Genomic DNA, 22,223 nt, shown 5'->3' on the forward strand with positions numbered 1-22,223 from the left:
TATCTCTTTGTGTAGAAGTTACTTGGTTCAGTGTTAACAAATAAAAAATCAAATGTGGTTACACTAATCATAGCACTGAGAAATTAAATTCCTAACTATCTCCCAATGATTGTAGTATACTCACTAACACATGGCGAATATAATGAATTAAACATCAACATCTCAATTAGCACATTGTTATCAGATACATTGCAGAAAATGCGAGAAATTCCACAGCATCTGTGGAGACAGAAACAGAATTAATGTTTTGAATCCAAAACAAATCTCCTTCAAAACTGAAGAGACGTAGAAAAATAATGGGTTTTATACGGTAGAAAAATGTGGTAAGGCGTAAGTGGAACAGGAGGAAAGATCAGAGAAGATGAGAGGGCGAGCAAGATAAAATATTACAGATGTAACAGGAGGAAAGGTAAAGGAAGTGGTCGTGGTTGTAGAGAAGAATGTTCGGTCTATAGTGAGTGTGATTAGTGGGTGTTAATGACAGATTATGAGTTAACTTGGCTGAAAGCAAACCCAAGGAAACCAAACACTCAGAAGCAGTTCATTTCCGAAGGGTGAACAAAATGGAAGACAGACTTCTGAAGTTGTTGAACTGAAGGTATGGAGGAACTGTCTTATGAGGAGACATTGAGTAGGTTGGGCCAGTACTGATTGGAGTTAGAAGAATGAGAAGTGACTTTATTGAAACATACAAGATTCTGAAGTGACTTGACAGGAGAGATGCAGAGAGAGTCTTGCAGGGAATGTCTAGGTCCAGAGGACATCATTTCAAAATAAAGGGCCATCCATTTCATACAGATGAGGTGGATATCTTTTCAGAGAGTAGTGAATCTGTGGAATTCTTTACTGCAGGGGACTGCCAAAGTTGGGATATTAAGTATATTCAGCACTGAGAGAAACAGATTGTAATCAGGAAGGGAATAAAATGTATTGGGCAAAAGGCAGGAAAGTGGATTGAGATCAACCATGATATCATTGAATGGCTGAATGACCTACTTCAGCTCTGATATCTTACGGTTTTATAATGTTTTTGCTTTGAATTTCTGCTGCACTTTCTGTTTTCATTTCAGATCTCCAGAAGCTGCAGTATTCTGCTGTTGTATTGTTCAGACAGACTGCTGCTGTGGCACCGTACAGATTCACCAGGCTTTATCTGCCCCGTCTGTTGCTCATTTGCATGTTGTACACCTTGGTTTCTGCTGACCCCGTGACTGAAAGCTTCTGCTTTACTGGTTTACTGTTTTCATAAATTACATCTGGCACATAAAATTGACAAAAATTAATGGCATATCGTGAAAGAACAGAAGAACCCGTGTTGATACAACGCACATAGTGACTGACAGAATTAAAAGTTACATAACTACCAGTTATAATTACAGTGATTGATCCCAAACTATAACAGTGTCTGTTAGTGCATCACTGACTGACCCAATTTCATCACCTTCTGTTTCTTCTATCCACCTTTGCAGTTGTATTCGATTCTAGCCACAAACAACACCAAACAATATCTGTGTTTGATTTGTATTGTGCTGGTGTCTTATTTCTGGCTATGTACATACCATTGTCCTTGGACCTTTTCTGCAATTCTTTTATCCACTGGTAACATAGCACAAGGATGAGGATGTAACCAATGTATCCAGGGTAGCCTCCATAACCAATGTACACATAGCGTGCAATGACTGGTGTTGATGCTGCTGAAACGAAGAATATAACATTAAACACTGCCCAGGAAACAGGAGAATTCAGCAAAGCAGGATGTTAGCCTCTGCTGAATGAGCACTTCACCTTGGATACTCTGTCCAGTTCTAATCTGAAAGTGCACTCAAACTGAAGCCATTTTCCAACTGCAATATCTTTTAGTCTTTTGGAAATTACTCAGTCCCTTCTGATTGCAGCATCAACACCAAGGGTCACCTTCACAGGTCATCGCATTACCCTGCCAATGCTGTGTCAAAGGTCACCACATTACCCTGCCAATGCAGTGTCAAAGGTCATCACATTACCCTGCCAATGCAGTGTCAAATGTCATTAAGGCATCCTTTATTTACATGTGGAGAGACCTTGACACTAGTCCTGCTTCCTCAGAGCCAGCTGTCAGAGTGAGCAGAATCTCTGACACTTCTGTTTATGTCTGTCAGCCAGGGCTCCCTGATTGGACCAGGCTTACAGCCCCAGTCGGGGAACTCATATTCTATGAGGGCCATCAGTCTGACCACATTCCAACACCAGTTCCCTCCCCCTCTGAGTCTGAGGGCATTGGGCAATTCTTTTTCTTTAGCACCTTCTGGGGCATTTTAGCATCAGGTCTGGTTTGTCCCAACTCAGCCTCTGATATGGGCAGCATGTAACACACAGTAGCTCACCTCTTGCGTCCAGAGCATCTCAGAAGAAATTCATTCTCCTCTTCAAGCGGCAAAGGCGTCTGGGCTGTTCTTTAAACCTGCCTTCAAAGCTTGGACTGCTCTTTCTTCTAGACTGTTGGATGATGGATGGTTTGGGGTTGTCCTTATATCACAAATGCCATTCAATTTTAGGAAATACTCAAATTCCCTACTGGTAAACAATGGCCCATTATCTGTGACCAACACTTCTGGAAGTCTGTGTCTTGCAAAAGATAGAATCATAGAATTCCGACAGTGTGTAAGCAGGCCATTCAGCCCAACAAGCCCACACTGACTATCCAAAAAGTATTACATCCAGAACCCCCCCAGTGGTGTATCTGCCAGTGGGAGGTGGCTCAATGCATCCACATTTGTTACTCTGCCTCCTGGATGGAGTTCCAACTTGTAAGAATACGCACTTAGTATTAGATCGCACTGCTAAATTCGGCCTGAAATTGTTGGCAACAGTGCCTTGTCATCTTTAAGTAGCCCTAGCAAGGGTTTGCGACCCGTTATCATTACAGATTTACATTCATAAAGGTATTGGTGAACCTTTCTGACTCCAATACGGCTGCCAAACCTTCCTTTTTTATCTGGGCATATTTACGCTCTGCATTAGCCCAAGGCCTCAATGCATACGCTATTGGGCGTACCTCCCCATTAGGCCACCGATGAGCTAACCCTACCCCGTACCATGCCATATGGAGAGGGATCACATGTCAATACCAGACCTCACTTGGGATCATAGTGTGCCAATACCTGAGAGGATGATAATGTTTCTTCACTTCCCTGAAAGCTCTAGCTTGTCTGCGTGATCATTTTCAAGGCTGATCCTTTTCTAAGTGTTGATGCAAAGGTGCCAGGATGTGGGCCAAGTTATATCTGAACTTTCCATAATATATTCACCAGCCGAAGGAAAGACCTAAGCTCTAGTACAGACGTTGGAGCAGGGGTCCCTTTTGATCTCCCTCACTTTACCTTTCAATAGGTGTGACCTGGTGTTGTCGACTCTGTAGCTGAAGTAAGTCACTGGGGGTGCCTGGAACACACATTTTTCCCTCCTAAGGTGTACGCCCACCTGGGAGAAACATCTAAGGAATATGTCCAAGTTCTGTAAGTGCTCCTTATGGATCTTCCCAGTTGTTAGCACATCAGAAAAATGGCGACTTGGGGTACACCTTGTAAAATGTTCTACACTGTCTGTTGAAATATTGCACAGGCTGACAATACCTCAGATAGCAGTCTCATATTTTGGTACAAGCCCTTATGGGTATTAATTGTAGCATACTTCTGCAGATCATCATCTAACCCTACAATTGCAAATATGCATGGCTCATGTCCAGCTTTATGAAGGACAGCACCCCTGCCAGCTTTGCATATAAATCGTCTATGCAAGGCATTGGGTACTTATTTATTCAGCTGCGAAAAGTGGTTTGTTGTTTGATTAAAATCCCCACAAAGACAAACCAACCCATCGAGCTTCACATTCAGTACGACCGGTGCTGCCCATTCTGTAAAATCTGGGACTGATTTGATGATTCCTTCACTTTCCAGCCTCCTGATTTCTGCCTCTACTTTGCCTGTAAAGCAAATAACATTGAGTAGGCCTTGCAGAATCATAGGTTTGCTTCCTGGCCAACAGGCAAAGTGGCCTTTGCTCCTTTGATCTTCCCTACACCTTACTAAAAACCATTCTGGTATATAATTTGGACGTCACTCAGGCAGCTATTTTCTAATCAAGAAACATTGAGCCAATCTAGGTGAATCTTTCTCAACCAATTTCATCACACCAAGCTTGGGCTTGAGCCTTTTATGACAGTCAGTGGTAACTTGTCATAACAGACTGGAACGAAAGTTGTTCCCTTAATCTGTAAACGTTCCCCAGTATAGGTTCTCAATCTAGTTGTGGTCTTGCACAAATGTAAAGGTTGGAGTCCAGAGCAAATTTTGTTAAAGACTGGTTCTACAATCACTGAAATGGCCGCACCAAGTATCAAACGCCATTAGAAGCGTGTGACCATTTAACCATATTGATTGGTTCTGATTTGGATGTTGCTAAGCAATTTAACTGTTCCAAAGCAGATGTAGGTGGACTTTCCAAGGTATGCAATTGCCTGGATACCGATCCATGCGTTCTCCGACTCAATTTATGACTAGTTGAAAACTGCTGCTGTCCACAGTATCTGTGTAGACACGGTCTCACTATTACCCCATATAACTGAAGCACCACCTTCCTATTCCCGTTATCAGTTCCCCTCACAATAGATCAGTACATTTTATGATCTTTTTTGATTACTCACTGTACCTGCACACTAACTTTCTGTGTTTCTTCAACTGGGATACTCAGATCCCTTTGCATCTCAGAGCCTTGCAATCTCTCACCATTTAGATAATATGGTTCTTCTTTACTCTTCTGCCAGAATGGATAATTTCACATTTTCCCACATCGTAGTCCATTTTCCAGATCTTTGCCTGCTCACTGAACCCATCTCTATCACTTCGTAGATTTCTTAAATCCTATTCACACTCTTTCCTTACCTATGTCATTTATTGAATAAAGTATGAAGGAAGATGTTTGTGATTGCAATAAATATTGCTCGATGCTTTGAGGATGATGGAAGAACCACAATATTTTGACTTGCTGAGATCGATCAGATCTGAATGATTCGGGAAATATACTTACTACATATCTGAAGCACAAAGTCTCTGTGTTTGACACTGATGTGGTTCCTTGCCTGGCATCTGTAAGTGCCAACTTCACTTTCCTGTATGTTCAGTAGAGTCAAGGAGCGATTGTCGTGGGACAGACGATAATTTTTACCATCATACAGAGATTGTTCACATCTGTACCAGCTGTAATGGACCAAGTTCCCCTCTAGAACGGAGCATTGCAGAGTGACATTGTTCCCCATCTGAGGAACCTCAGGAAAGACCTCAATGCGTGGAATAGAGACAGCAACTGTGAATATGAAGTCAAAAGTTTAATTCAGAAGTGTAAGGAGCAAAATATTCCAGACTACCTCAACCTGGTAAACACTAACTCTAGAACTGAAGCCACCCAAACAGGAACTAAGGGATTTATGACTTGTTAACCTAGTGACGTTCACCTTCATTCCAGTCAGTAGGAAATAACTTATTCCAATGCTGCAGAATTTTTGACTGGAAAATGAGATTATAATTACTGCCTAATCTTTTTGGCCTGACAGTTAGTTTTTAGAGTTAAATGATACCAATTTGCAGGAAGAACTAATTGCAATCTAGACACTGATGGAACCAGCCTCTCTCAGAGGTCCATTGAGCTCAAGACAATGAATCTTGGCTACATTGAGGGAGCCATAATGGGACTGATGGGTGATGTCTGGTGAATTCTGAAACTCTGACCAGCAAGTGACAAGAATTTTGATCCTAAACTGGACTGATCACCAATAATATCTGGACAGGTTGAAGTGCTTTGAAGGACTGTTTGGCTACCAGGTGTGGTCAGTATTTGTCCAGCTGGATTGGAAAGGGAGTGACAGAGGAACAATGACTGATGGTGGCTTGTGATGGAACTTGTGTCTTGGGCTGCTGGACAAGAGTTTTGATAAAATGTCTGAATGCCATGCCAAGAAATTTCAGAGTTATTGGCTGTTGTTACAACTCCGTGATTTTAAACAATAGGAATTTCTAAAAGAGCACTGGGAGAATTTATAGGCATAAGGAGGGAACTGATTTGTGAGTAAGGGTGAAGTATTTCGACTTGCTACTAATCTCCAGTCTATGGTCAGTAGCACCAGAGTTATTTTTAAAGTCAGTTAAAGTAAATGAATGTGATGAAAGATAAAATAAGTGAAGTAACTTAGGTATTTAACGTTAAGGCATGACTGAACAGCTTAGCCAAGTGGAATGCACATCTTGTAACATGTGGAGATTTGGGGATGCTTTCGTGAGCCATATGGACCCATGTTCATGAATCGTCACCAACAGCACAAGATTGATCTCAGGATTTCAGACCTTGAAATTTGTAGCTATGTTCTCCAAAGCATTAGCATGGGTCCTGGGAATACTTGTCCAGTGACAGTCCCACTATCCGACACACCTCAGGGAAGTGCAATACAAAAATCTTTAACAATGCTTCTCACTTTTCAGCAATATTCCAATTCTATACCAACAGATGATTGTTTAACCCATTTCAGGCGCTTTGTTTCCTCCTCACAACTTATTTTCCTTAAAACTGTCAGCAAATTTGACAACAATACAGTCAGTTCCTTCATTCAATGGTAAGACAAACCAGGCAGGATTTACACAGTTAATGGTAGGGCCCTGGGGAGTGTTGTCTAACAGAGAGACCTAGTGGCTCAGTGTGGTGAAGAAGGCATTTGGTGTGCTGCCTTCATTGTTCAGAGCATTGAGTATAGGAGTTGGCAACATCATGTTTTCGCTGCATTGGACATTAATGAGGCCATTTTGGAAGGTCACTGTCCTTCCTATAACAGGGAGACCAGAACTGGACACAGAACTCCAGAAGAGGCCTCACCATCCTCACACAATTGTAGAGATTTATAAAATCATGAGGGGTATCTATAGTGTGAATAGCAAAGGTCTCTTCCATGGGGTAGGGGAATTAAAAACTAGAGAGCATAGTTTTAAGGTGAGAGGAGAAAGATTTAAAAGGGATCTGCTAGGCAGCATTTTCACACAAGGGGTGTGCATATATGGAATGAACTGCCAGAGGAAGTGGTAGATACAGGTACAGTTACAGCATTTAAAAGACACTTAAAAGACATTTGGACAGACACATGAATAGAAAGGGTTTAGAGGTATATTGGCCAAACACAGAGAAACGGGATTAGTTCAGTTTCGGATATCTGGCAGACTTGGACGAGTTGGACTAAAGGTTTTGTTTCCATGCTGAATGACTCTATGACTTTAGGTCATTAAGATAGACCATAAATAATGGAGGCCCGACTACTCATCTCCGTGATCCCTGTCGTAATAAACACAGACATTGCTGGAGAAACTTAACCGTGTCTGGCAACATCTGTGGTGAGAGAAACAGAGTTATTGTTTCCAGTTATAGACACATAGTAAGTAGGCGTAGGAGTAAGCCATTCAGCCCCTTGAGCCTGCTCCATTTTTCAATATGATCATAACTGATCATCAAACTCAGTATCCTGTTCCTGCTTTCTCCCCAAACCCTTGATCCCTTTAACCCTTAGAACCATATCTGAATCCTTAATAAGTTAAAAACAGATAAACAGTGGATGCTGTAAATCAGAAACACAAACAGAAATTGCTGGAAGAGCTTAGCATGCCTGGCAGCATCTGTGGAGACAAATCAGAGTTAACATTTCGGGTTGAGTTCTCAGAAAGGGTCACTCGACCCAAAATGTTAACTCTGATTTCTCTCCATAGATGCTGCCAGACCTACTCAGCTGTTCTACCAATTTCTGTTTTTGTTTCTAAATCCTTAATGTTTTCGCTCAACCTCTTTCTGTGCCAGAGAATGTTGCAGGCTTTCCACTCTCTGGGTGAAGGTTTGTAATGATCCCAGAAGTAGTGGGTTTGAGTATCAGCACAATTTCACCAGTGGGTTGCGACAGAGAAAACACACCACACCATGAGAGAAGGGGGGAATGACAAGACATAAGTTACTCTTGTAGGTGACAAACGCAGACATGACATGGGGCTGAATGATCTCTCTTAATGCTATAACGGTTTTGTCATTCTGTGTGGTCTGTCTATCCTGCCAGCTATCACCATAAACTCTGCCAACAGCGCAGAAATTTACAAACGTGGGATATTTCCAATATGAGTCAGCCATTGAGATTATTCAAAGAAGTGAAATGAATTTACCATTAACTGTTAACATGACAGCATATTTTGTAGATTTTCCATCTGATGTCGTTGCTTCGAGTTCATATATCCCTTCATCACTCAGCTGGATATTTTTCAGCAATAATTCAGACTTGGAGTGGGAGAAATTCACTCGGTTTTTATAAGATTCTGAGATATATGGGATGGGAGAACTGGGTGAAAATATGAGGATAGATCTTTCTGTCTTGTTCTGAATTACTCTCCACTCCAAACTAAACACTTCATTTGGGTGACTGATGTTTTGCTTCATGGGTAGTAGCACAGATCCAGAAATTGTTCCATGTATTGTTTTCTGCTGGGAAACTGCCAACACTAACCTTCTCCCTTCAAAAGAAAAAAAAGTATTCACAAAGTAAAAACACAATATACAGAACAGTCATTTCTCAAAACTTCTCTTCTTTCAGGAACTGTTAAAACCTGACCTAAATTTTCCAATATAAGTTACATTGTTCAGAATTAAGTAAACAGAAATTCCTATAGAGAGAAGCAGAATTCCCTTATTACAGCACTAGCTGCAGTACTCATTGGACCCTGACAGTGCAGATAGAGCCATTCGGCCCATTGAGCCTTGACAAACCCTCTAAAGAGCATCCCACCCTATTTATTCCCATAATCCCACATTTCCCATGGCTAATTCACCTAGGCTGCAGATCCTGGGAAATTATGGACAATTTCCCATGGCTAATCCACCTGACCTGCACATCTTTGGACTGTGGGAGGAAACCAGAGCACTCAACGGTAACCCACACAGACACAGGGAGAATGTGCAAACTCCACGCAGGCTGTCACCCAAGACTGGGATCAAACCCAGGTCCTGGACACTGTGAGCCGCAGTGGTGACCACTGAGCCATCCTGCTGGACAGTGAGGGATGACCATTTCTTGCTCAGAACCTCTTTGGCAGAAAGGTCAGTGCGTGATGGTGGATGTGCGAATGATCAAAAATGGAGGGGGAGGTGTTTAAGGTGGTGGGTGACAAAGATTACTTTAGGTCAGGATGGTGGAGAGAGAGGGGAGGGGATGGGAGAGAGAAGAGATGGGAGGAGGCAGGGGAACGGGAAGGGAGGGAGGGGGGACTGGAGGGAAGAGGGGAGAGGACAGGGAGTGAGGAGGGGCATGAGAAGAGAGGGGAAGGGGATAGGAGTGGGAGAGGGGTGAAGGTGGGAAAGACAGGAGTGGAGAGAGAGAGAGAGAGAGGGGAGAAGTGGGTGTGGGGTCAGGGGATGGGAGAGGGGAGAGAGAAGACAGGACCAGTAGCAGCTGGATGATCGGTGGTGGTCTCACCTCTTGTTCTCCAGGTGCTCACACCCCCTTCCCCACACCCCATCACCTTCACCCCAGGTGTAGGGACCCCCTCGTCCCCAGTCATCCCCCCACACACCTAAAGGGGCCCTACCCTTGTCTCATCTCCTTAACCTCTCCTAAACTCTCCCTGTTCTGCCAAATTGTTTTGCTGACCACGCCCTGTCGCAACTCCTGACCCACGCCCCCCCACCGAACCCGCCGCCACCCCCAACCATCATTGTCTCATCTACCTGAATCTTGTCTCCCTGACCCACTCCAGTCATGACAACCCATCAGACACCATCATCACTTTGAAGGAAGCATATCTGCTATCCTGTCCTAGTCTGGCCTACATGTGACTCCAGACCCACTGCAATGGGATTGACTCTTCCCTGCCCTCTAAAATGGCCTAGACAGCCAATCAGTTACAAACGCTGACCAAGGAGCTTTAACAGTTGTGTCCCTAACCTCCTGACCATGGGATCCAAGTTCAAGTGTCCCCTGCTCCAGGAGGTGAAATAACGTCAGTGAAAGGGTTGGTTAGACAAAAACTACAAACACAGTGAAATGTGCCCTGGTGTTCTCAATTCATCAATTTAGGGAAACAATCTGCTGGCATTCACTGTCATATGGAGACAACAGATATAAAAATGAAATGGTGATATAATGGAAAAATACTAAGTACATAAATAGACATATGCAAGAGGCGGTGAAGAAATTGGATGAAGCTATGAGGCAGGATTTATGATCCATCAGCGTTTTTATTGAGTGTTTAACTAGCAAAAATAATGAGGGGGAACCTGTGGATGTGACACATTTAGGATTTAAAAGGCTTTTATTGAGGTCACACACAAAAGATGGCTAAATGAAACTAAAGCCCATGGGATGGGGAAATAAGCTGACATGGATTGTGAACTGGTTAATGGTGAAAAAACTGAGCAGGAATAAATTCACTCTTTTCCGGTTACTAGGCAGTACTTCTGGGATGCTCTGGGCTTGTTGCTCCGATATCTCAGTCCGAAGGGAATATGTTTGGCCTGTCCTCTCCCCAATTCCAAATCGAACACCACCCCTCCCCGCAACTGTTCTGCTGTAGATTTACCCTCAAGAAGCTGTTTGCAGTCTACTTTGGCCAGATTGTGCCTTATTTTAAGAAGATCTTCCTTCCCTCAATCCAAAGCCCTTTTTGGCAGACCAACTTTTTCCTGTTCCATAACAAATTTAAATCGTACAGTGTTTGTGATCAGTACCACTAAAACGCTCCCCAGGCTGTTATCTCCAACACTGGCCTGGCTTCATTCCCCAGAGTTAGATCCAGAAGTGCACCATTCTTGTACAACCTTCTCTGTATTGATATAAAATGTTCTGCTGAATACATTCCAGGAAACCGACTCCCTCTAATCCCTTTACCCTATGACTATTCCAATTGATATTGGGGAAATTGAAATTCTTGAATATAATTATCCAGTTTCTGTTCCTACACACCTCAATGAATTGTCTTCAGATTGACTCCTGTATTGCCCAATGGCTCTTTGAGGGTCTATAATACAACCCCAGTTGTGTGACTGCCCTCTTTTTATTCTAAAACTTAACCCCATTTAAAGTTCTTACCCTTCCTTTCTGCAATAACTGACTCCTTGATTAATAATGTGACACCACTTTGTCTTTGACACCCTTTACTTGTCTTGGCTGAAGATCTGAAACTCCAGTCCTGCCCCTCCCTCAACCACTTCTCTGTGATGACAACAGCATCACAATTTCACATCAATCCACACCCTTAGCTCATCTATCTTACCTCTAATACTCCTGGAATTAAATTGGAAGCTATTCGGCCTCATCTTACTCCTTTGAAACTCAACAGAACTGAGCTCCCCTTTTTTTTTTGGTTCCTTTAACTCATTGTGTTGTGTCCCTATTTTACTAACACTCTGTGTTCCCTCCCTCAGAGGGTAGGGAAAGGTGAGTCTTTGAGTAAATTCAAGACTGAAATTGATAGATTTTTACACTCAGATAAACATGATGCTGCTGGGAAATGGTTTTAAGTAAATCACTTATAATCTCAATTAATGGTGGGGCATCTCTTTCTTCTGGTTCTCATCTTCTGAGGTTTTTCTGAAAGGAAGCAGGTGCAGCTGGCAGTGAAGAAAGCAGATAAGTATGTTTTCATAGCGAGATGATTTAAGTGCAGAAGTAGAATATGTTGGTGGCCTTGGTGAGACTGCACCTGGAATATTGTTTGCAGTTTTGGTCTCCTTACCTAAGGAAGGATGTTCTAGTGGTGGAGGAGTACAGTGAAGGTATACCAGACTGATTACTGGGATGGCAGGACTGATGGATGGGGAGAGACTGGATCAGTTAGGACTATATTCACAGGAGTTTAGAAAATTGAGGAAGGTTGTCATAAAAACCTATTAAATTATAACAGGACTAGACAGGGGTATATACGGGAAGAATGTTCCCAATGACCAAGGAGCCCAGAAGTAGAGGTCACAGTCTAAAGATACAAGGTAAGCCATTTACAACAGAGATGAGGAGAAATGTCTTCACCCAGAGACTGGTGAGCCTGTGGCTTTCTCTGCCACAGGAAACTATTGAGGCAAAAAAAAATGCAAAATTTTTGGAACAATGTAGACATGGTTCTTAGGTCTAAATGAATCAACGGGTAAGGGGAGAAAGTGGGAACAGGGTAATGCGTTATGTGCCCAACCATGATCAAATTGACTGGGGTAGAGCAGGCTTGAGGGGATGGCAGGTCTACTCCTGCTCCTATTTTCTATGTTTCTATGAATAGAGCAGTCTGTGTTAGTTTGAGGCAAACTTACAAATAATAATATCGTGTGCAATCACATAAATAATTGAGCTTCCTGAAACCTACCAGTGTCAGACGGCAGTCTCTCATCTGACAAGAGAGTTTCATCACAGGTTGCAAACTCACAGCTCATTTGGCTGCTGGCATGTTGGCAATGCAGAGTGATTTCAATTGTCGCACCACCTAAGATTACTATTTAGGACTCAACATCTCAACTCATCTGGTGTTGTGACCCTTCAGCTAGACTCACCACCAGTTTTACAGGCAAATGACTCTCTGGCTGGTCTAACAGTTTCTGATTGAATAGGAGAAACACTCACAGGCCTGTCAGATTGGAATGGACCTTCAACATTCCCCGTTCAGAGTAAAACCCCAGGGAATGAGTGAAATTGAAAGTTCCTCTCAGTGTCACATGGTCAGAGTTCCTCATGGTGAACTATTGCATAATACAAATTCTCGTTCTTTAGACATGACAGACTGACTTTCTCTCCAGAGTCACAGAATTCTTTAGGACCAGAAAGGGGATATTCCACCCCTGTCATGACTGAACAGCTCTCCAAATGAGAAATTCACTGAATGCCATTGTCCCACCTTCTGCTCAAGACCCCCCCCCACTAGCCAAGTAATTCATTTTTGAATAATTATCCAAGTCCCTTTGAATGCTTTAAGAGAATCTACTTCACCCCCACACTCTCAGACAGTACGTTGCAGACCCTAATCCCTCAAGTGAACCTGCCTCCCCCACACACTCTCAGACAGTACATTCCAGACCCTAACCCCTCAAGTGAACCTGCCTCCCCCACACTCTTAGACAGTACATTCCAGATCCTAACCCCTCGAGTGAACCTGCCTCCCCCCACACTCTCAGACAGTACTTTCCAGACACTAACCCCTCGAGTGAACCTGCCTCCCCTACACACTCTCAGACAGTACATTCCAGACCCTAAACACTCGAGTGAACCTGCCTCCCCCCCACACTTTCAGACAGTACATTCCAGACCTTAACCACTCGAGTGAACCTGCCTCTCCCACACACTCTCAGACAGTATGTTCCAGACACTGTTTGAGTCATATTTTATTCCTCAAAGATGTTTGCATCTTGTTCTAATTACTTTAACTTTGTTATCCCTTGTTCTCTATTCTTTCCCAAGTGGGAATATTTTTGCCTCATCGACTGTGTCCAGGCCTCTCGTTGTTTTGAAGTCTTCCTTCAAATTGCCTTTTGGCCTCATCCATAAAGAGCCAAAACTGAAAACTACAAATACTGGAGATCACAGCGGGTCAGGCAGCATGCACGGAGAGAACGTAAGCTAATGTTTTGAGTCTAGGTGACTCTTCTTCAGAGCTGAAGAGAAGTGTGGGGGGAAGGTGGCAGCATTAATGCTATAGTTTCGCGAGTGGTGGATGGTGGGGTGTAGAGTACTGGTGGAGATACCTATTTGTCTGTCCTGGGCATGCTGCAGTGCTCCAGTGAATCACAGCGCAAACTGCCTTCTGGATTTAATATTAGGTTCAACATTCTCAAATTGTGAACCATTCCTTCCCTTTCCTTTGGCTTTACTTGTCACATTCTCTGTCACCGTGTCCTCTCTTTCAGGTCTGGCAGTTAGACACACCGTTGTTCTGCCTTCTGCACATTCTGGTGAGTTAATCTGAACTATCAACACCTTTTCTCCCCCAGCACCCTACACCCCATTATGCCCACTCTGCCACTCCTCCAACTATAGCACCACCTTGCCACCACACTTCAATTCAGCTCTGATGAAGAGTCATCTAGACTTGAAATGTTAGCTTGCTCTCCCTCCACGGAGCCTGTTTGACCTGCTGTGATCTCAGCATTTGTTGTTTTCAGCTCAGATTCCAGTGTCTGCAGTAACTTGCTCCTACATAAAGAACCCATCCCAACTTCTCTAACTTATCTGCAGAACGTATCTTCCTCATTTGTGGAACTTTTGTCATGAATCTTTTCTGAACTCTTGTCAACTCTTGCTCCACATTTTTAATGACTTGTGTTGCCCAGAACGGTACACAATACCCCAGTGGAGGCTGATCGAGTTCTACATAAAGTTTTTCTTGCTCTTGTGCTATAGGCCCTGCTTTTATTTAACTTGTCGGACATGGGGCTGAGTCAGCAATTATTGTCTATCCCCAAATGCCCAGATGGCCATCAAGAGTCCCCCTATTGCTGAGGCCGAGAGTGCTGTGTAGGCCAGACTAGGTGAGCACGGCAGATTTCCTTCTCTAAAGGGCAGCAGTGAAGTAAATTTATTTTTCAATGACAGTTTCCATTGGTTACATAGTCATTGTTAGGCCAGCTCCTTATTGCAGATTTTATTGATGATCTGCCATGTGCCCAGAATGTTAGTTTAGAGTTCTGGATTGCTAGTCCAGTGATATTATCACTTTTCAATACCTCCTTTGTGTAAAAGGTCTCAATGCATGAATCTCTGCCTCTTTTGTCATGCCCTGGGTGACATCTTCCTTGATAAAGACAGCTGCAAAGAATTCATTGACTATCTCAGACATCACCCCTTCCTCTATGTGTAACATTCTTGGTGGTTCTTAATTAGCCCTACCCTCTTTTACATTTCTGTCACTACTGACGTGGCTATAACATCCTTTTGATGTTAGCTGCCAGTCACTTTTTACATTCCCCTTTGCTTTTCTTATTTGCTTTTACACCATCACTTTGAGCCTTCCTGACACTTGTTCTTCTTTCTCTTATTTTTTCTGCCCTCTGTCATCCTCCAGCCTATGGATCTGTTTTTCCAATCTTTCCCTTTTTGAGGGAATGCACTTTGACTTTTCCTAAAACGTCTCCTTTTTGAAGGTAGCCCATATTCTTATGTTAGTGTATTTTACCCCCGAACCTTTGACTCCACTCTGACCGGCCCAGATTCATTCTTTCTCTGTTTGCTTTCCTTGAATGAATTATTCTCAGTCTGATTGTCCATCATCTTCTTCCATAGTCAACCTAAAATTTACGAGCCAACACCCCCTTAATATTGACTCCCATTACTCTCTAGTTTGTGTGTGACTCTCATCTCACTTGGTCCATATGTTACTTTGGTCCCAGCCGAGACTGCACATGCCTCCCGTCCATCTCTCATCTATAAGTGACTCCTGTCCCACACTGATCTATACGTGACTCATGTCCTACATTGTTCTGCGCGTGATTTCTGTCCCACACTGGTTTGTACATAACTCCTATCCCTCTCTACTGTACAAGAGATACCTGCCCTACTCTACTCTAAATGTACCTCCTGTCCCTGACTACTCCACCAGTGACACCTGTTCCTCCCTAGTCTACACATAACTCCTGTCCCTCTCTGGTCTACATTTACCTTCTGTCCCTCTGAGATCTATGTGCAACTCCTGTCCCTCTCTGCTCTACATGTGACTCCCATCTCTCTCTGCTTTGCTTATGGTTTTTGTCTCTCTCTGGCCCACATATGACTCCAATCCCACTCTAATCTATTCTTGACTTGTGGCTCCAATTCCTCTCTGTCCCTCCCTGACCCTCTATGCCTCTCAGTCTATACATGACATTCATCTGACTTGTGTCTCCATGTGACTCCTGTCCTAACTTGACCTACATGTGACTCCCTTTCCTTTATATGCGATTTCGGACATTTACAGACTATACAAGGCTCCTGCCTAACTCTGGTCTGCAAGTTACTCCGTGTGAATACTTCCAAATCTGATCTATATGTGACTCAGGTCCCTCTCTCTTACATATGTAACTCCTGTCCCTCTCTGATCTACGTGTAACTCCTGCTCCTCTCTGATCTATTCTTGACTGCTGAATTTCTTCAGTCAAATGGACTCCTGTCCATTTCAGGTCCACATCTGACTCCTGCCCCATTTGTTCCACGTGTCTCACGTCTCTCTCTTGTCCACACACAACTCCTGTCCAATTCTGACCTATACATGTCGTCTATTCCTCACTGCTGTAAATGTAGCTCCTGTCTCACCGTGCTCTACACGTAACTCCTGTCCCAACATGGTTTACATATGATCTCGTTCCTCCCTGCTGTACAGATGACTCCCGTGCCTCTCCTGACTTCATGTGACACCTGTCCAACACTCAAATATATGTGACTCCTGCCCCTTTGATCTATTCTTGACTATTTTCTTCAGTCAAATCATCACTCTTGTCCATCTCAAGTCTACATCTGACTCCTGCCCCCATCTGTTCCAAACATGTCTCCTGTCCTCTCATCCATAAATGCCTCCTGTCCAATTCTGATCTCTAAAAGTCTCCCATCCATCTCTGATCTATGTGTAACTCCTGTCCCATTCAGGTCTACACATGACACAGTCCCTCTCTGGTTGAGATGAAACTCCCACATGTGACTCCAATCCCACTCTAGTCTATTCTTAACTCATGACTCGAATTCGTCTCTGTCCCTCCTTGACCCTCTATCCCTCTCAGTCTGTACATGACATTCATCTGTCTTGTGTCTCCATGTGACTCCTGTTCTGAACTATACGTTACTCTCTTCCCTCTCTTGTCTATATATGACTCCAGACTGTCTCCAAACTATACATGATTCCAGTCCAATCCTACTCTACAGGTGACTTCCACCCTCTCCTAACTCCATGTTACTCCTTCCAAATTTGATGTATATGTGATTCAGATTCCTCTTGTAGAAATGTAACTCCTGGCTCTCTCTGGTTTACGCATGAATCCTGACTCTCCTTTATTCCACATGTGTCTCCTCTCCCAATCTGATTTATATTTGACTCTCATTCCTCCCCGCTGTACAGGTGTCTCCTGTCCCTCTCTTGACTTCATGTGATACCTGTCTGACTCTGCCCTATAGGTTAATACATGATTCCTTTCCAACTCGAATCTATTTGACTCTCAACCCTCTCTTGAGTTCACTTATAATTCCTGCCCCTCTCTCGTCTAAAAGTGACTCCTGCCCCACTCTGGTCTGCATTTCACTCCCATTCCTTGCTCACCTATATGCAATGTCCTTCCATCTCTGGTCTACATGTGTCTCCTGTCTTTCCCTTCTCTACACATGACCCCTAACCTCCTTAGTCTACATGTGACTCCGGACCTTCTCGCTTCTACACGTAACTCCTGTCCTTCCCTGCTCAACGTGAGACTCCTGTCCCACTATGGTCTTCATTTGATCCCATTCCTTCCTGCTGTATAGGTGACTCCCATCCTTCTCTGACTTCATGTGATACCTGTCCAAATCTGAATTATATTTGACTCTTGATCCTCCCTATTCTACATATGACTCCTGTCTCTCCCTGGTCTACATGTAAGTCCCGACATTCTCTGCTCTACATGTGGCTCTTGGCTCTGGCCCACACTTGACTCCAATCACACTCTTGTCTATTCTTGACTTGTGACTCCTGTTCCTCTCTGTCATTCCCTGACCCTAAACCCTTAGATCTATATGTGATATTTGTCCCTTTTGTGTCTCCACGTGACTCCTGTCTAATCTGACCTATATGTGACTCTCTCCCCTCTCTTGTCTATATGTGACTCCTGTCCAACTCTGGTCCACAGGTAACTGCTGTCCCTGTCTGCTGTCCATGTGACTCTCGTCCCTGTCTGCTATCCATGTGACTCCCATCCCTCTCTGCTGTCTATGTGACTCCCATCCCTCTCTGGTCTCCATGTGACTCCTGTCCCTGTCTGCTGTCCATGTGACTCCCATCCCTCTCTGCTGTCCATGTGACTCCCATCCCTCCCTGGTCTCCATGTGGCTCCTGTCCCGCTCCGATCTACATGAGATTTTCTGCAGTGGAGGGTCTACTCTCTGTGTGGAGTTGACATTTGGAACTGACTCTAGGCCACAGCGCTATCAGTTCCTGTTCAATGCTCCTTTGTGGGTTTTAGACTCTGTCGCTACACCCACAAATATATTTCTGACTGAAAGTAAACCCATAGTCAAACAGAAAAACAAAGTTGAATACTGAGAAAACAGGAACTGAAATGTAAGCTAGGGTCCGACCATCAAACCGCAAATGCCGTTGTCAGAATGCATTGTGTCGTTGAGGTCAATTTCTTCTCTGTCCTCTGTTTTGGGGTTTGCTGCTTTCATAACCCTTAAGGGTTTTCACCTGAATATTCCTCACTCTGGGCTATCCATTTTATTGGTCCCTCGAGTGAACACATTAACTCCTGGTTTTATCTTCTGTGCCCCAGGCAAGGGATAAATAAATCAATTTTGTGAAAATCAATAGGTCATGTCAACCTACTTCAGGACTGAGGTAGCAACCTTTTCTCAGAAATCCCGATTGTGCAAGCCCTCAAAGAATGCTGTGGTCACTTCAAAAGTTCATTTTTGAAACACAGTCTTCAGATACTTTTAAGGCAGAGCTAGATCAACATTTGATAAACAGCACAGTGAAAGATTATCGTAGTTATGCAGGAATGTGGAGAAATCATAACAACTCAATGGACTGAACAAAGAACAGTACGCATGATACCTTTTTAAAACTAAAACCCTTTGGCTATGCACAGTCTTTATCCCTGTACTCCCTGTCTGTTCACATGTCTATGTAATTGCCTCCTAAATGTTGCTATTGTATCTGCTTCTATCAGCTCCCCTGGCAGCATGTTCCCTACCACTGCCTTCTGGGGATAGACTGGCCACTAATATCCACTATAAACCCACTGACTCCCAGAGCTGATTTTCTGAAGAAGAGTCTAGGCCTGAAACGTCAACCTCCCTGCTCCTCTGATGCTGCTTGGCCTGCTGTGTTCATCCAGCTCTACACCTTGTTATCTCAGACTCCCAGAGCTACCTGGACTATACATCCTCACACCCTGCTTCCTGTAAAGACTCCATGCCATTCTCTCAGTTTCTCTGTCTCCGTCACATATGTTCAGTTGGTGCTAACTTTGTCAAGGGAGCCTCTGAAATGTCCACCTTCTTCCTCAACTGAGGATTCCCCAGCTCCATGGTCGACAGGACCCTAAACGCGGGTCTAACCCATCTCCCGCACTTCCGCCCTCATCCCTTCTCTTCCCACCCGCAACAGCGATAGGGTTCCCCTTGTCCTTACCTATCATCCCACCAGCATCCACATCCAGAAGATCATCAGACGCCATTTCTGCCACCTCCAGCGAGATGCCATCACCAGACACATATTACCCTCCCCTCCCTTGTCTGCCTTCCGCAGGGACTGTTCCCTCCAGGACACACTGGTCCATACTTCCTTCACCCCCAACACCTCCCCACAGCCCCACGGCGCCTTCCCCTGTAACTGGCGAAGGTGCAATACCTGCCCATTTACCTCCTCCCTCCCCAGTATCCAAGGGCCCAAACATACCTTCCAGGTGAAGCAACACTTCACCTGCCCTTCCCAGAACCTAGTCTACTGCATTCGCTGCTCACAATGTGGTCTCCTCTACATTGGGGAAATGAAGCGTAGACTAGGTGACCGCTTCACAGAACATCTACATTCTGCTCGCAAAAAAGACCCTGAGCTTCCAGTTGCCTGCCACTTTAATACACCACCCTTCCCTGGCCAATATCTCTGTCTCTGACTTGCTGTAGTGTTCCAGCAAAGCTCAGCGCAAGCTGGAAGAACAACACCTCATTTTCCACTTGGGGACCCTGCAGCCCTCTGGATTCAATATCGAGTTCAATAATTTTAGGGTCTAAACTCTCCCATGTCCCAGCCCCCTACCCCACACACCAGGCCTTGTTACCACATAGCCTGCCATTATACACCCCCTGTTGTTAGTCACTAACAGCCCCCATTAACAGCTATTCACCCTGCCAGCCAGATCATTATCAACTCCTTTGTCTATCTGGCTGCACCTCCCACTGTTTGGGCTCTATCCTTTATTGTATTGTTTACTCATTACCCCATCCTCCCCCCTATTTTCTGCACATAAACCGACATTATCCTAGCCACCATCAGTTCTGAGAAAGGGACACTGGACCCAAAATATTAACTCTTATTTTTCTTCACAGAAGCTGCCAGGCCTGCTGAGCTTTTCCAGCAATTTCTGTTTTTGTTCCTGATTTACAGCATCAGCAATTCTTTCAGTTTTTACCTACCATTGCCTGTTGTAAAAAAAATTACCTTGATAGTTCCTTTAAACTTTCCCCTTCTCACCTTAAACCTAGGCCCCCATTATATGACATTTCAACTCTGAGCAAAAGACTCCAAATATCCACCCTATTCATACTTCTCGTATATTTTATATATCTCGATCAGGTTGCCCTTCAGACACTGATACTCAAGTGAAAACAATTCAGGTGTGTCCAAACTCTCCTTACAGCTAATACACTCCAATTCAGGCAATATCCTGGGAAGTCTCCTTTTCAGCATCTCCAAAACTTCCACATCCTGCAGGGCAAGAACTGCACATAATTCTCCAAATGAGCCCTGACTGAAGCTTTATACAGCTGCATATGACTGGGTGACTTTTATAGTTAATATCCCAACAGATGAAGGAAAGCATGCTGTACGCCTTCTTTATGACTTTACTTGTGTTGCCATTTTCAGAGAGCTATGGATTTGGATCCCAAAATCCCTCTCTACATTAATGCTCCTAAGGGTTTACTGTATACTCTCCTCCTACATCTGATTTCCCAGAATATTTCACTTCACACTTGTCCAGATTAAATTCCACCTGCCTTTTCTCCATCCAACTTTCCAACTGATCTATATCCCGCTGTATCCTTCGATAATCTTCCTCACTGCCTACAACTCCACCGATTTTCATGTCATCTTTAAATTTACTAATAAGGTCACCTAGATTTACGTCCAAGTCATTTATATCACAAGCAACAGTGATCCCAGCACTGATCCTTGTGGAACACCACTGATCGCAGACTTCTGGTCAGAAAAATACCACTCCACAGCTACCCTCTGTCTTCTATGACGAAGCCAATTTTGTACAATCTTACCAATTCAGCTTGGATCACATGTGACTTTATCTTCTGGACCAGCCTACCATGAGGGACAGAATGAAATGCTTTAGTAAAGTCCATGTAGACAACATTCACATATCTATGCTTATCAATCACCATCCTCAAGAAATTCAATCCAGTTTTTGAGGCAAGACTTCCCCTGAACAAAGCCACGCTGCCCATCTCTAATCAGTCCATTCTTCCCCAAATGCAAGTGAATGGTGTTCCTAAGAATCTTCTCCAATAATTTCCCTGCCACTGATGTAAGGCTCACTAGCATATAGTTTCCTGGATTATCCCTGTAGCCCTTCTTGAACAATGTTGGCAATAATCCAGTCATCTGGGACCTCGCCTGTGGTGAGAGGTCATAAAGATCTCTGTCAGGGCCTCAGCAATTTCCTCCCCTCCCTACCTCAGTATCCCCCGATAGATGCCATCAAGATCTGGGGACTTTTCTACCTTAATGTTTTGCAAGACAGCCAACATCTCCTCCTTCTTCTTATTATTGACATGCTCTAAAATATCAACATATTCCTCCCTAATCTTGCTATCATTTTCGTCCTTCTCCTTGGTGAATACACATGCAAAGTACTCATTAATGACCTCACACACTTCCTCCGGCTCCATACATAATTTCTCTCATTAATCCTTAAACAGACCTGCGCTTTCCCTAGCTACCCTCTTGCTTCTAATATATGTATAAAATGCTTTGGGATTTTCCTTAATCCTACTTTTCTAGGATATTTTGTGGCTCCATTTAGCTCTACTAATTCCAAATTTACATTCTTCCCTCCTTTTTTTCCACAGGATGAGGTGTCATTGGCTAGGCAATATTTATTGCCCAGAGGGCAGTTAAGAGTCAACCACATTGCTATGGGTCTGGAGTCACATATAGGCCAGGCCAGGTAAGGATGGCAGATTTCCTTCCCTAAAGGACATCAGTGAACCAGATGGATTTTTCATGACAATCAGCAACAGTTTCATATTCATCATTAAA

The 22,223-nt window shown here is 43.8% G+C and overlaps 1 protein-coding gene across 1 annotated transcript; it reads right to left on the reverse strand.

Annotated features, from left to right (window-relative positions):
* Positions 1-919: 919 nt before the first annotated feature.
* LOC109916690 (titin-like) lies at positions 920-21,853 on the reverse strand. The gene is made up of 5 exons (XM_048616699.1): positions 21,686-21,853; positions 8,555-8,561; positions 5,065-5,340; positions 1,560-1,694; positions 920-1,256 (listed from the first exon to the last, which is right to left on the reverse strand). The coding sequence occupies exons 1-5, from the start codon at positions 21,851-21,853 to the stop codon at positions 1,150-1,152; spliced, it is 693 nt and encodes a 230-aa protein (XP_048472656.1). The 3' UTR covers positions 920-1,149.
* Between the last annotated feature and the right edge of the window lie 370 nt (positions 21,854-22,223).

The sequence above is a fragment of the Rhincodon typus genome, chromosome 35 (genome assembly GCF_021869965.1).
Source record: "Rhincodon typus isolate 14 chromosome 35, sRhiTyp1.1, whole genome shotgun sequence".
Taxonomy (NCBI): Eukaryota; Metazoa; Chordata; class Chondrichthyes; order Orectolobiformes; family Rhincodontidae; genus Rhincodon; species Rhincodon typus.

Excerpts from the sequence above, each read along its gene's own strand:
- LOC109916690 (XM_048616699.1), bottom strand. The coding sequence starts at position 21,853 with ATGGAGCCGGAGGAAGTGTGTGAGGTCATTAATGAGTACTTTGCATGT. Across the intron at positions 1,695-5,064 it reads CTTTGTGCTTCAGATATGTA|CAGCATCAACACCAGTCATT; the intron begins GTAAGTATATTT and ends TCTTCGTTTCAG. Across the intron at positions 1,257-1,559 it reads GAAAAGGTCCAAGGACAATG|ATGTAATTTATGAAAACAGT; the intron begins GTATGTACATAG and ends TTTATGTGCCAG.